The sequence below is a fragment of the Alligator mississippiensis genome, chromosome 2 (assembly GCF_030867095.1).
Source record: "Alligator mississippiensis isolate rAllMis1 chromosome 2, rAllMis1, whole genome shotgun sequence".
Classification (NCBI taxonomy): domain Eukaryota; kingdom Metazoa; phylum Chordata; order Crocodylia; family Alligatoridae; genus Alligator; species Alligator mississippiensis.
In genome coordinates, this window is record NC_081825.1 from 262,974,913 (window position 1) to 262,989,546 (window position 14,634).

Consider the following 14,634-nt stretch of genomic DNA (forward strand, 5'->3'; position numbering starts at 1 on the left):
TATTGAAGGAAAAATGGGATGACTCTCTCTGAATATTACCAATGTTTTAATCTACGCTTCACTACATTCCATTGCAGTCTGTCCATAAAATGAACTACCTTAATTTTTCTCCCACACTCCCTCAACTTAGTCATATACGTTAAGCCTTGGTTTGCTGAACAACTTCACTTAGATTCCCATGTTTTTGTTTTAATGAAGCACTTTGCTATTCTGAATACCTTGTCATTGCATCCTGCATTTTCATCTGCAATCAAGGCCCAGTGATCCCATTTTTCCCATCTGAGATAACCTTTCTCCAAATCCTGATATACAGTGTCACAGATGGACTCAGGCAGACATTCCTTGGATGAATTTGATATCTTTTATTAGACCAACCCAAATAGTTGGAGAATAGTTATTAAGCAAGCTTTCAAGTTCAAAAACGCTTCGTCAGGCTAAGGAAGTTTCAGCAGTTGGTGTGTGCTCTTCCAACACGGCTACAACCTATACCCCTGCACAGATGGACTCAAGCATTAATGTTCACTGTCTTTAGGAACTGGCTGAACAGGAGAGAAGAAGAGGTTACTGACGATGCATTTACATTTTAGATGCTACAGGAATATAGTAAATTATACATTTGCCATATAATTTCTCACTGGTGTCCTCTATATTACCATCTCTTTTTTCAGGAAAGAGGACTTAGCTGGACGCTGTTCAAGTGAGCATTAACTTGCTTTCCCAAGTGATAGCACAATATCTGTAGACTTGTGCAAGAGACTCTTGATATAAGCTGATTAGTCCTCGTTATTATTAAAGCATGTGAGGCTTTATCTTGTTCTTCCAGTCTTGGGGAACCCAGTTCTAATTTCCCGCAACTCCCATTAATTTTGTCTTGGGCCTGTCCCACAACACCATTTGCATTGATCTATGCATTGGTTTTGTTGTGGACAAATCTCCACTGGGAACAGGATTGAGGGACTGGCCAAATATGAGTCCCTGATGGAACAGAAAAAATGCCTCCAGCCAGAGAATGCTCAGGTATCATAGGCAACCTACCAGGAGTCTGAGGGCTACACCTAATGAGCATGACAGTGTCACACCCAGTTCTTATGAGCAAACTGAGTAGCTGTGATGTGGATTTTCTCACAGTAAGGTGGGTGAAAAACTGGCTTATGGGACACACCCAGAGAGTGGTGGTGGATGGGTCGGTTTCTCCCTGGAGGAATGTGGGCAGTGGTGTCCCCCAAGGCTCTGTCCTGGGACCAGTACTGTTTAATATCTTCATCAGCAATTTGGATGAAGGTGTTGAATGCACCTTGTCCAAATTCACCAATGACACTAAACTATGAGGTATAGTAAACACATCGGAGGGCAGGGAGCGAATTCAGGCAGATTTGGATAGACTGGGAAAATGGGTGGATCAGAATAGGATGCAATTTAACAAGGATAAATGCAAGGTGCTGCACCTGGGGAGAAAGAATCTCCAACACACCTATAGACTAGGGGGTACCATTATGAGTAACACAACAGTGGACAGAGATCTCAGAGTCCTGGTTGATGCAAAAATGAACACGAGTCACCAGTGCGAGGTAATAAGCAAAGCTAACTGCATTCTTTCTTGCATTAGTAGGTGCATCACAAGCAGGTCTAGGGAAGTGATAATTCCCTCTCCGCAGCATTGGTGAGGCCGCAGATGGAGTACTGCATCCAGTTTTGGGCACCACACTTCAAGAGGGATGTGGATAACCTTGAGAGGGTTCAGAGGAGGGCTACTTGTATGGTTGAGGGCCTGCAGGTAAGACCCCATAGGGAGAGTGGTGGCATGTAGACAGACTGAGGGACCTGAATCTCTTCAGCCTCCGCAAGAGAAGGCTGAGAGGCAATCTTGTGGCTGCCTACAAACTCATCCGGGGGGAATGGGGGGGGGAGTGTCAGCAGGGAATAGGGGACACTCTGTTTACCAGAGCATCCCTTGGGGTTACCAGAGAAATAATGGCCACAAACTGAAGGAGAATAGATTTAGATTGGACATAAGGAAGAAATTTGTTACGGTGAGGGATGCCAAAATATGGAATGGGCTTCCAAGGGAGGTGGTGCTTTCCCCTAACTTTGGAGGTGTTCAAGAAGAGATTAGACAGGCATCTGGCTGGGGTTACTTAACCCCAGCACTCTTTCCTGCCTGAAGCAGGGGTTCAGACCCGATGATCTACCAAGTCCCCTCTGACCCTAGAAATCTATTAAATCTATGACATCATAGGCAGCAGAAGGCCGGGGCTAACAGGACTTAGCCCCACCAAAATTTTTGCGGCAGCTGGCAACAGCAGCAGCACCACAGGGCCGCCGTCCCACAGTGCCCAGTGCCACTCGGCATGAAACTGCTCCTCTGCCACCACATACAGCACCAGCATGTGCCAGCCCCACAATGGTCCTGCAGGAAGGAGGAGTGGCAGGTCAGGTGGGGCTCAGCCCTCGTAAATAATATTTTCCCTCACCGCTTATGCATAACATCTCAGACCCATTCCAGCTGCCTTCCACCGTAACATGGAAAGATAGTAAATGAAGACTATCAACATCAGCAGTCAATACTTCGTCTTCATCAAAATGCATCCACTCTGCCTCCATGGACAAAATACTGGGAAGCAATGTCTCCTTGAACTTGCACTGAAGCAGATGGCCCTTCTATGTTAAAAGTTGAAGCTGGCTGTGAGCTGTATTTTGTAGAACATGATCATTACATTTAGGTCATCATTGATATAGGTGTATCCCATTCTCCAATGGATCTCTTGGAAGTTCAGATTGCTGCTGTTTGTGTGGTTGGGAGAGGAGGAAAGAAATCAAAATTCAGAAATGAAGTGAACAAGATCTTTGAAAGAAGAGCTATTTATTACAAAACTGAAGTCCATATTTTAGCTCTATTTTTCATTATTTCCTTTACAAAATTAATTCCTGGTTTAAGTGGACACTCCCTCATTCATTTAGTACAGCACACACTTAGCAACCCTCACTGCTCTGCAACAGAAAAGAATTAGGAGAGTCAAATACACACACACACACGCACACGCAGTTAATATTAGCAGCATTAGTAAGAAAGGTTCAAACTACAGAAGGATGTTACAAAAGTACACATATCATCTTTGTACCTCTAAACTTCTACTCAGTTCTGCATAAAATCAGAGCCCAATCTATACCTTTAATGTAACATAAACCTGCCTGCCTCCCTATATTTTAAGGCCTAACACACACTAAATGGCAGTAGCAGTTCCAGCATCAATGTCTCTCCTCTCTTTCTCAGGCATCACTTGCGATTGTCAACAGCCCATGGCTCCCAAACATAACCGTATGAAGCATATTCAAGAAATGAAGAAACTCAGGGTCAAACATGCTGCCTGGCACTAAGTTCTCCACAGGAGACGGAACCAACTGAGTCCGTGTTTCCTGATTTTCAAGGCTCCCAGAAGGGGCTGAGCATGCTGTGGAAGCAGTATGCTTGTCTCTTATCTCTTCCTCACCAGGCAGAAAGAATGAACTTCCTGAAACTTTAACACTCTTCATCTCCCAAACTCCCCCCAACATGACACACCTCTGGTCAATTAAATATTGGACACACTCTGAAAGAGGAAGTTCTATCCAGATCTTCCAGTTGGTGGAGATACAAGTATATCATAGATTACATGCTCAGGACTTCAGCATGGACATTAGAGGAGAAAAGGAGTGTTCTAGCAGTACCCATAACTTGTTCATGTATATGCTGCTGATTATTGCATCCAGAGTCTGAGCCACTAGACTCCACAATATTTCTGAGCTATAAATAGACATAGTTAAGAAGAATAAATATGAACCCATCTGTTAGCTTCTCTGAAATACTTTGGACAAGAGTCCCAAAGGCCTAGACAAGAAAGACAGTCTCTTCTATGCGATGATACAAGTTTCACCCTTTGAACTCTGATAATGCTCTTAAAAATCCATTTTTACAGACTTCCAAGAGAAGGAGTACTGCCTTTGCCAAGAGTGTCTGTGACAGGCATTCATTCTCTCAGGAGAATGTAAAGTGGGCATGGCAGCCCAGCCCATGCTGGGGGCAGGCTTAGCTTAATGACTGAAGCAGCAGTATAGAAAGGAGTCCAGTACTGCAGAAAGTGAAGAGAATGGGAAGGGATATAAAAAGCTGGATCCTATTCATTCATTCATTTTGTGCATCAATATAAATTCAAGTTAAGACTTCAAAAAAAAAAACAAACAACCAACCTGCTGTGGACCAGACTGATCTTGGCTTCCCTATTAGCGCATCTCTGGACTGGGCTAGTGATCAGCACTGTGTCGTGTACCTATTAGCTACTCTCTTGAGTGTGAGCTTTCCATGGGAAAAAAGCTGTCCCTGAAAAGGTGTTTTCATTCAAATACTTATCAAGACTGTAGCCCTATCCCACAAATATGAGTTCCTGGCTCTGTGAAATTAATCCAGGTACTCTTGCAGGGGGAGACATGCATACACAGCAGTGAATTCCAACAGAAACCTCAGGTGGATGGGTGGAATGCCTAAGCTATGTTGAATGTGTTTAATGTGAGCCTTTCTACATATCTTCCAAAGACAGAAGAGGCACAAGCACAGGTTTATGATGTAAAGAACAGGAAAGAGCAGGAACAGGAATTTCAAAGCCTGCAGATTTCAACAACAGAGCCCAGCCTGGCAAACTCTGAAGAGAACAGTTACTCCAGACAGCAGCATATGCAGCCTGAGAAACCAATAAGAACTAGGCTTCCACATGACTGGGTAAAGAGTCCTCAAGATGAGCCTGAATTTATTCCAGAGACGGGAGTCCTAGAACAAAGTAGTGTCCATCAAGGCACTTCAGCCCAGACCCCAAAAAGAAAGCTTAGAGATGGTCTTTGAGAGACCTCCAGTCCAAATGGAAGCACTACAGTCACAGCTCCCTCTAGCAGTACTGTACACCCTGCTTCACATCCTGCACAGCTCTGGGAGGAATGTCTATGTTGACTGCAAGAGGAAGACAAATCACTCCATTTTGCAGGTCCCATGCTTGCTTTAGGCTCAGCAATGGCCTCAGTTTTCCAACAGACAAATATTTAGAGTCAGATCCTCTGCTGAGGTAAATCAGCATTTCTCTATTGAAGACTATCAAGTTCCTTCAGTTTACATTTGACCTTCCAGCCCAGAGGCTGCTTCCTAGACTTACACCCATTTAAAGGTTGGATGCTGCAGGGAATCTTTGTATTTGTATATAGTCCCTTTAATATCCTAGCTCAAAGGGTAAAAGAATCCAGTGTGGGGCTGACTGACGCTATAAGATATGTAGATTTTTTTCAGAGCATAGTTCATGCTGCACGGGGTACAAAAGGGCCAAGAAGTGACTTAACTTTTGTGCTGGAGTTAGATTCCCAGTGCAAGCCATGCAAACTGCTGGCATCAAAAACAAATAGTCCCTTGTCTGTATTGGATCTGGAGCATAGAAGCTAGCAGGGAAAATAAGTTAGGCACAGTTTTTTGCTATCAAACAATCCCAAGCTGAGCCATAACTCCAAGAAAATCTCTCACTGCTGCAAGAGAAACAGAAGTCATTATCAAGGAACAAAGCAGGACCAATTTTTCACTATTCCTGAAGTTTTACCCCTCCACATCTGCTGGAGTAACAAAGATTCCTAAAACATCATCTAGCTAAAATGTGTAAACTACCTTTGGGACTTTATCTATAAAGATACCCACCATTCCTTGTTTCTCAATAGCCAGGTGCTAGTTTGCTGCCATCGGTGTCTAAATCAACACTAAGTCATCACTGCTGGGAGTGCCTCGCATCAATCCCCTCCTTCTGTGAGCCCTTGAAGGCACTGCAGACCCTATAGCAATGGGATCCCCCCAGAGAAAATACATATTCACAATATCAGAAATGCCATCACTAAAGGTGTAAGATGCCCCATCATGTTACCACAAATGCAGCAATGCAACACCTGCCTATCATATTGCCACAAGCTGACAATCCACAGCTGTTCTTTTAGCTCCCATCAGAACCTGGGGAACCTTTCAACCCTCTCCTTTGTCCTTTCCTACACATCACTTTTATGCAGCCCTGCTTTGGCCAGAGGGCAGCACTTCCTACCACTGCAAATAAAAAGGGATCAATAAACCCAATATCTAATTAATGTAATGACCCCCTACCAGGAACTATCAGCAAGGGGTTAACTCAAAAAACATCAATTCTATATCAGTGGAGCTGGTAGCAGTAGTAGGCTCTTACAAAGAAAGGTAAGTCAACCTCTAGAGGGGGATGTGACACTCTAAGCTATCCTGTTACAATACCAAGCAACTGCTTAACAGAACACGTCTTCATTTCCTTTGTTAAAGGGAAATGACAGCAAGTCTGAACTGAGCCTCAGCCTAGTATGCAGCACAACATCTAGCCAGCTTTGCAGATACCACATTCATTAAGATGATGCCTTTGCCTCTCCGCATAAAGCACAGTTGCTAACAGTGAAGCTGCTGGGATCAAAGGACAAATGTGAGCTGCTGGCAAGGTTTCTAGCTTATCATTCAGTTTCAAGGGGACAGGTCCTTACATCATAGAACCCAGGGCAGGAAATAAAAAAACATGCTGTTTCCACTGTAATTAGCTTTGGAGCTTCTAAGCAACTTGAGCCTGATTTGTAAAGTGCTGAGGTAGAACAGTCTGGCTTGTAGCAGAGGCTTTCCAGGTAACTACCCAGCTACTACAATCAATGGTTACAGGGGTCCAGAAAGAAAAGTAATATCATGGGATAAGCAATCTTTACCTCCTCTGTCTGTAAAATGGCCTGGGAAATAGACAAGGCACAATGGCTGACACTTTGATCTGATGCTGAACCTGCCAGGCACAGTGAAATGGAAAGCGCCAGGGCAAAGTGATATTCAGATATTTGCTGATATTTACATAAACCTTTTTAAAAAAATCCACTGCTATAATGTTAAAAATGAAAAGATCTTTAGTGTGTCTGAGCATTGTGCATTCTAGAGTCAGTTCTTTCCTGCACTCAAGTAATTCTCATGAGCAAAGACAGACAGACACATATACGTACAACCTCTAGCATATACAAATACAAGAATCTTTCAACTCACTCTGATGTGACTGCAGGACAGGACACAGTTGTTTGAACGTAAAGAGTTCTGCATTGCCCAAATGACCCAGGTTTTAAAGCAGCAGATGTTCCACTTCCATTATTCAGAGCACCCTGTTTGTGATATCCCAACCCTGCCAAGACAATCTGTGCAAACCAACACTGACACATTGGGTCACTGAGGGAAGCAGGTTCCTCCAAGTTCTCCAGAGTGGACATTTTGCAGCCACTTGCCTCTAAGTGTCCCTGAATCAGCATAACATTTAGCAATTCTTGCATTTTTTATTCCCTTGTTCCAGGTTGCTTCTTGATGGGTCTAGAATTCCCATGATTCCAACCACCTCAGCCCTGCCATTGGGCTGTTGGGATCTGAGGCCATGGGTCCTACCATCCCATAGGACAATGGATGGAAGAGGTAGAAGCTGTGAAAAGAACCCAGACAAATCTGTCAGTCTGATTAAGTGCAAAATGTTCAGTCCTAGGTGACAGCAATAGCTGAGTCTGAATAAAGGACAAACAGGTGCTTTCAAACGGGGCTGCTCTAAACTCCACTTAGGATCCTCTCACTGTTTCTCAGCAAAATTAGTACACACAGGTATATAACTTAAAACTAACACACCTCTTTCTTGGGAAAAACAATTCAGGAGCAGGGCAGGGTAATGAAACTTACAGAAACATTTATTTAACCTACATTTAAAGTACAGCATACAGTCTGGCACCATTTGGGGTGGTGACCAGAGTGTGTATCTACTAAACTGAGAGGATAAAGCAGGGGTGGGCAAAATGCGGCCCCCCAAGACATTCTATCTGGCCTGCGGGGTCCCTAAAAAATTTCGAAAATTAATATTTATCTGCCCCTGGCTGCCTGTCATGCGGCTCTCGATGGCTTGCCAAAACTCAGTAAGTGGCCTTTCGCCCAAAATAATTGCCCACCCCCGAGATAAAGGGAGACTACCTTGATACAAGGGTGTGGATCCATCAAGCTCTAGGGTTAAAGAAAGAGACTCTCTATTATGAATTCACAGAAGGGATGAGAGGCTAAATGATTAAAATGACACTACGCCAAGTAGCCAAAGGTTCCTCTGAGACAATGGCTGCTTTATATGCAGAACTGGCTCTCACCTGTAGACAATGAGCAGCACCAGCGTCAGCACCCCACATGTATACACCCTCCGAGCCATGGTGCTGGACAGTAAGTGCCCAGTGCAGAATTTCAGTAGTGTATCCCAAGTAATTCCTAGGAGAAGGAAAAAAACCTCAAAACTCATAGGTAGAGGCATTATACAGAAAGCCAGGGAACAGACATGTAGGCAGAGAGAGTTGCATGCAGGCACTGAAAAATCATGCTTACTATATTCAGTCATGATACAATACTAATAAAGAGCTAATAAGATCAAAGGACAAATCTATTCTTAAAGACAAATATCTCGTAAACCCTCAGCACTGGATGTGCAGGTTTTTCTCCCCTGGTTTTCCTAATCTTCTCATTGGAATAAATGTGTTATATTAGTCCTGACAGGTAGTGGTAGAAAAGCTCAAAATTACATAAATCCAAATTACCATCTTTTTTCTTCTCTCCTCCATTTCAAGTGCAACATGATTTTAGTAGCTGAAGGCTCATGTACTACGAGGTAAGAGATTAATGCTTTATAACATTTGAGAACAAGAGTTTCCAGTTTACAAAGGCATTAAGCTTTCTTCTTTAGCAATTCTCAAGACTCTGGCTGCCAAAATCATGTTGGAAGTAAACTGGAATTAACAGTAGTATTTAGCATATATTTTATGGTAATACTTAGGGAAGCACAGAAGATGTCAAGTCCCCACTGTACTAAGTGCTGTACAGACACAGAGTAAGAGACCAGTCCAACCCTGAAGAGCCCAGAATCTAAACAGACAACACAGACAAAGTGTAGGTGATAGAGTCAAGAAGTGAAATGACTTGCCCAAGGTCATACAAGAGGACAATGTAACACATGGAACAGAAGACATCTCCAAAATCCCAGTCAAATTTTCTATTGACTAGATAACAAAGCCTCTCCAAAGGCAAATCAAGATGCCTAGGGGTTTAAATTTCAACATGAGAGATGTAAGTTAGATATTAGGAAGAACCTTTGAATGACAAGGAACAGATGACTGTGACAGATTCCCTACAGAAATTGTAGGATCTCCATCACTGTTAGTTTAAGTGCAGGTTAAACAATTTTTCTTCTCAGGTGTTTTAGATGGGGATGATCCTGCCGTGAGCAGTGTTGGACTAGACCTCCTACAGTCCCTTCTAACCTTACTTTTATATAACACCAACATAATGACACAACCATAAGGTACAATGTTTCAGGCTGCTAGGGTAAAAAACCACTTTGAACCAGTCAATATTTTAATAATTTTTAAACCAGTTATTTGAAAGGGGAAAAAATTGATCTCTTTGAGCTATGTCACTTTAAAAAATCTCTGACTGAACTTCTCTTCCTTTCCTGGCAGTACTTACCTGTCAACATGCTGGAGAAAAGCATTGCAGGAAAGTAATGATGAAAGTAAAGGACTCTGCCCATCATGTAGAAAGGGAGGTAATGAAGGAGCCAACCCAGCATAATCTGCCCTCCACCTCGCAATAAGACTTGGAAGAGTTCTGGAACACAAACACACACAGACATCCTTCACTAGAGGAACTTCACAATTACAGTTCTACTTTGCATACTCTGTATCTTCTAACAGTCAGAATATGAACAGTGCTAGGAGTGGCAAGAACAATCTAAGCAAAAGGCTGTCTTCTTGCTTGGCATCAGTTCCAAGGCTCTCCACACCTTCCCACCTAGAATACCCATGCAAAATCTTAAAACACCACCAATTCTCTGACGCATAAAGCTCATAGTCTTGAAGGATATATTGGGGACCTTAGAAGACCTGCTCATAGATCTGGCTGGTCTATCAACCTGCAGATCAGTAAGGAACAAGTCTGCAGTGGCTCAGGACATCAGTCTAGATCAATGGTGCCCAACTCATCTGGCCCCATGGGACAGATGAGTGAAACAAGGTCAGTCTACAGCCCCAATCCAGTGCACAGGGTTAGTCTGAGAGCCCAATCTGGCATGCAGAGCCACACCATCTCACCCACAGGGCTCTCCATGGGTCCAGAAATTTGGTGGCGAGACAAGTGGTAGATATATCTTCATCACCCCTGGCCTATATGAAACTTCACTCTCCAATCTCTCTTACATACAATCTGCCAGGCCCACAATAGGTGAGCTTGGCACTCTACTACGAAGGAAACAGAACAAACAACAGAACATCATTGCACCACCTTGGCTGACAGTGGGAGAGACCATAGATACCAACTTGCCCTGGCACATTTCCTGAACCCTACATGTGAAAATCGATTTTCAGTATCTATAGTAGTAATACTCAAATACAAGTGACAGTCATTATTAATATCCTTAACATCAGCTTCATCAAGCCACTGCCTAAATAGGACTGTGGTCTGGTGTTTAGAACACAGGAAAGGGATTAGACGACCTAAATTTGGTTTCCAATAAACTCACTGTGCGACCTTAGTTAAAATAATTTTGAGTCTGGATCCCTCTCCCCTGAACCTTTTCTATAGGCAAACCTTGGCTTATGTCACCAAGCTGCTGTAAGATTTGATCTCTAAGGCTCTGTGAAGGGCTCTGCAACCTACACAGAGAAGGCAGCAGGGAAGACAAAGAGCTATTAATATCCACTTACTAGTTTTGATTCTATCAGCTCCCTACTAGGCACCAGCTAGTGTGCTTCATTTTAACAGGGATGCATAATATTAAATACAGCATGTGTCACAGAATCATAAAGCGAGATGGATTCAATTGAACCATCTCCCCTGGGTCAAATTGATCCCCTTCCCTTGCAGCCAATATAGGACTGCTCCCTACAATGTTTTTGCTACACTGCTGTACAGTTCATTTTCAAATTACTTGAAGGATGGAGTTTCTAACACTTCCCTAGGGAGACTGTTCTGTAGTCTCCTGTATCTCCATGTCAGGGAGGTTTCCCTGATATTTAGCTTAAATGTACCTGCTTTTAATTTCATCCCATCTTTCTATTTACATCCCCATGCATCACTATGAAGAATTATTTAAATGAAGACACAATTCTTTCTAAAAAACACACTTGAGCTCACCACAAGATGCTGAACTGGATGCAATCATTGAATTAAATACATGGCCTCAAGAGGTCAAACCTCAGGTTCAGAATGGTCCTCTCTAGCTTGCAAAAATGAGTCTCTCTCTTTTTCTTAACATTTACCTCATTCCAGTAGTAAGCTTTAGTACTTCTACAACCATATGTATTTTAAATATTTATACAGGTTCTACTTGAACATATACTGTTCAATTGCTGAGACCTGTGATACAGTAGATACATGTTCCATGATATAAGGGATATGAGGAGCTTTCCTGTATCATGAACATATAAATGTACAAATGCAGTAGGTGTGGGAGAGTTGGCCTCACCTCTGTGTTCAGTCATTTGCTGAACTCCCCTCTTCATGGCCACAGCGGTGGAAGTTGTCATTAGGAAGTACACTCCGATTGTGACTAGATTCAGCCACCAGACTACCTGGATGGGAAAGACAGATGTTTCATAGTTAGTAGGGTCAGAAGGGACCTAAGCAGGTCATCAAGTCCAACCCCCTGCCATGGGCAGGAAAGAATGCTGGGGTCAAACAACCCCGGCTAGGTGATTGTCTAGCCTCCTTTTGAAGATCCCCAGGGTAGGGGAGAGCACCACTTCCCTAGGAAGTTGGTTCCAGCTCCTGGCCGCCCTGACTGTGAAGTAGTGCCTCCTGATGTCTAGCCTGAACCTACTGTCAGTCAGCTTATGGCCATTATTCCTTGTAACTCCCGGTAGTGCTCGGGGGAACAGGGACCCTCCCATTGCCTGCTGGTCCCCCTTGGCAAGTTTGTAGGTAGCCACCAGATCCCCTCTCAGCCTTCTTTTGTGGAGGCTGAACAGGTTCAGGTCCCGTAGTCTCTCCTCATAGGGCATGATCAGGGGGCAGCAGGGTAGGCGAGTGGCCCTCCTCTGGACCCTCTCAATGCTATCCACATCCCTCCTGAAGTGCAGCGCCCGGAACTGGATTCTGTACTCCAACTGCAGCCTGACCAATGTTGCATAGAGGGGGAGGATCACCTGCTTGTGATGCATCTATGGATGCATGACAAGGTGTGGTTAGCCTTCCTAACTGCATCCCCACATTGGTGGCCCAAGTTCATTTTGGAATCAATAGTGACTCCAAGATCCTTTTCTGCCTCTGTGCTGACAAGAAGGGAGTTCCCTAGCCTGTAGGTCTGCTGCTGGTTCTTCCTCCCCAGGTGCAGCACCTTGCACTTATCCGTACTGAAACCCATCCTATTCTCATCTGCCCACCTCTGTAACCAGTCCAGATCTAGTTGTAAAGATGTCTGGGTTCTTAGGAAGACTTTGAAGTGGTAGTAAGTGCATAAGACATGACAAGAAAGTGCTAAATGAAACTACACAACAGGAGTAGAAAGGAGAAAGAGCAGGAGGCCTGTCTTTAGAAAAGAGAGAACTTAATATTTGTGAAAGGCACTTCCTTTGTTTTGCAAAAATGCCCCAACTTACCGGGTTTCCCAGCAAATAAACCCGATAATCTGTCTCATTGATGCCAGAAAAACGCAGGCCCTAAAGAGAAAGAGATCAGAAGATGAGGAAAGATTAGGTCATCTGTTGAGCCTGTATCTATCTTCATCCTTATGCAGATAGGATTCTTCTCAGCCTTGTCACTTTCCCATGTCCAAATTATTTGAACTCTGCCCAAAATAAAGTCCACAACATCTTCATTTTAATAAAAAGACACTCTACCGCAATCTAAAGCATTTTCAACCAGACAGAAAGGTGGGTTTATCAACATACCTGGTAATTGATGGGCCAGTGCCACGGTTTGGATGTGACTTCATTCTCCTTTGGTTTCAGGCCACTGTTACCCTATGGGAAGTTGAAAGAAAAATTACTATAAATCATACTCTTCTTCAAGGGAGTTGTTCAGGAACACAGGAAAATTGTTCTGCTCTCAGATGTATTCACACACGTGCAGAAGCAAATATTCTGGTTACACCCTTTTAGAAACACTCAGATTTGAGTGTCAGATCCCGCTGGAGCTACCACATTTCTCTGTGGAACAGTTTCTTCTAGAAAACCCACCCACAGCTATATCAATTAACAGCAAGTCACATCATTCTCTCATCATAAGAGCTTTTGTTTGGGCTCTTCCTTTCACTAGCATGCAGTCATGTAAAAAAATGTTCTGAAAACTGAATCATGCTCCAGTAATGAAATGACAAGCTGGCCCAGAAGTCAGTATGAGGTGCCCAGCTCAGGTCCTCATCCCTGATGTATTGCTGTCTATGTGGGAGCCTTACTAAGCCCATCATGTACAGAACACAGAGGAGACAGATTTGAATTGGGACCTTCCCAGTAACAAACCAAACATCAGACTTCGTGAGCACCTGAAGATTAGACAGGCCAGGCACAGAGCTTAACAGTAACTGCCATCACTGAATATGGCCCAAGTGAGGTGGCAAGATAGGTACTACACAATAACTCATCATTCTGGGTCATAAAACTACAGGTCATTTGCATGGGTTTATGTGAAATAACAATTCATGGCAGTGGCTGTAATTCACTATAATTTCAGAATGGGAGTGAAAAAACATTTGACATTTTGAGACGCATAGGCAAAGCTCTATACGCACGTATGCACAAGTAAGAAACTGCAGCAAGTGATGATTCTCAGTAGAACTCCTGCTACCTCAAGTGGTCATCTGGTATAACATCATCATCAAAAACAAGGCTCAGTTTAACAGGATTTATGCCATAAATTCAGAGATCAGTTGACACTTGATTGGAAGTAGAAAGTTATACAGACAGTCCTGAATCTAGTTTCTAACACAGACCAAGGTACTTTGTATGCCTGACCACTGGCACCAGCAGAATAGGGAGCTCATTATTCATAGGCTCACAACATTTATGACCAGAACAGACCATCAAATTATATTATCTGACCTCTAGCATGTCAAAGGCCCATAAGTTTCTCTACAACCTATACACTGACCTTTATAAATTGTGTTCAACTAAAACAACTTCCAAAAAGGCATCAGGTCTTAATCTAGAGATATCAAAAGGAGAATCCACTATTTATTTTGGCAGTTTATTCCAGTGATTAAATTATACTTACTGCTAAAATGTGTGTCTCATTTCCAGTTGGAATGTTTTTTGGCTTTATCTTCCAGTCATTGGTTTGTTATACTAAATATCCCCTTAGTACCTGTTTTTCACTCTGCATGAAGCTACTTATCCAATTTAATCAAGTCACCTCATTCTTTTTGACAAGCTAAAAAGATTTTTATTTTATTCTCTCACTGTATGTCATTTTCTCTAGCTTGCAAATTCCTTCTCTCTCCTATGTACTCTTCCCAATTTTTCAACATCCTTCCTTAAAAAGTAGACAGCAGAACTGTACACAACATTCTGGTATCAGTCTCACCACTGTCTACTGCAAAC

General features: G+C 43.1%; 1 protein-coding gene across 2 annotated transcripts in view; it reads right to left on the reverse strand.

The window, feature by feature from the left end:
- Positions 1-346: 346 nt before the first annotated feature.
- Positions 347-14,634, reverse strand: part of POMT2 (protein O-mannosyltransferase 2) — a 48,742-nt gene continuing 34,454 nt past the window's right edge. The window contains exons 16-22 of one of the 2 annotated variants that reach the window (XR_002087529.2): positions 12,988-13,059; positions 12,697-12,756; positions 11,565-11,670; positions 9,569-9,709; positions 8,206-8,320; positions 7,085-7,505; positions 347-2,781 (exon numbers count right to left, since the gene is read on the reverse strand). Coding sequence is in view for 1 of the 2 variants with exons in the window: in XM_019478897.2 (XP_019334442.1) it covers positions 7,400-7,505; positions 8,206-8,320; positions 9,569-9,709; positions 11,565-11,670; positions 12,697-12,756; positions 12,988-13,059 (600 nt within the window). In the remaining variant the exon portion in view is untranslated. Of the gene's footprint in view, positions 2,782-2,843; positions 7,506-8,205; positions 8,321-9,568; positions 9,710-11,564; positions 11,671-12,696; positions 12,757-12,987; positions 13,060-14,634 lie in introns of those variants that run through there. The other variant, XM_019478897.2, reaches the window with a different exon arrangement.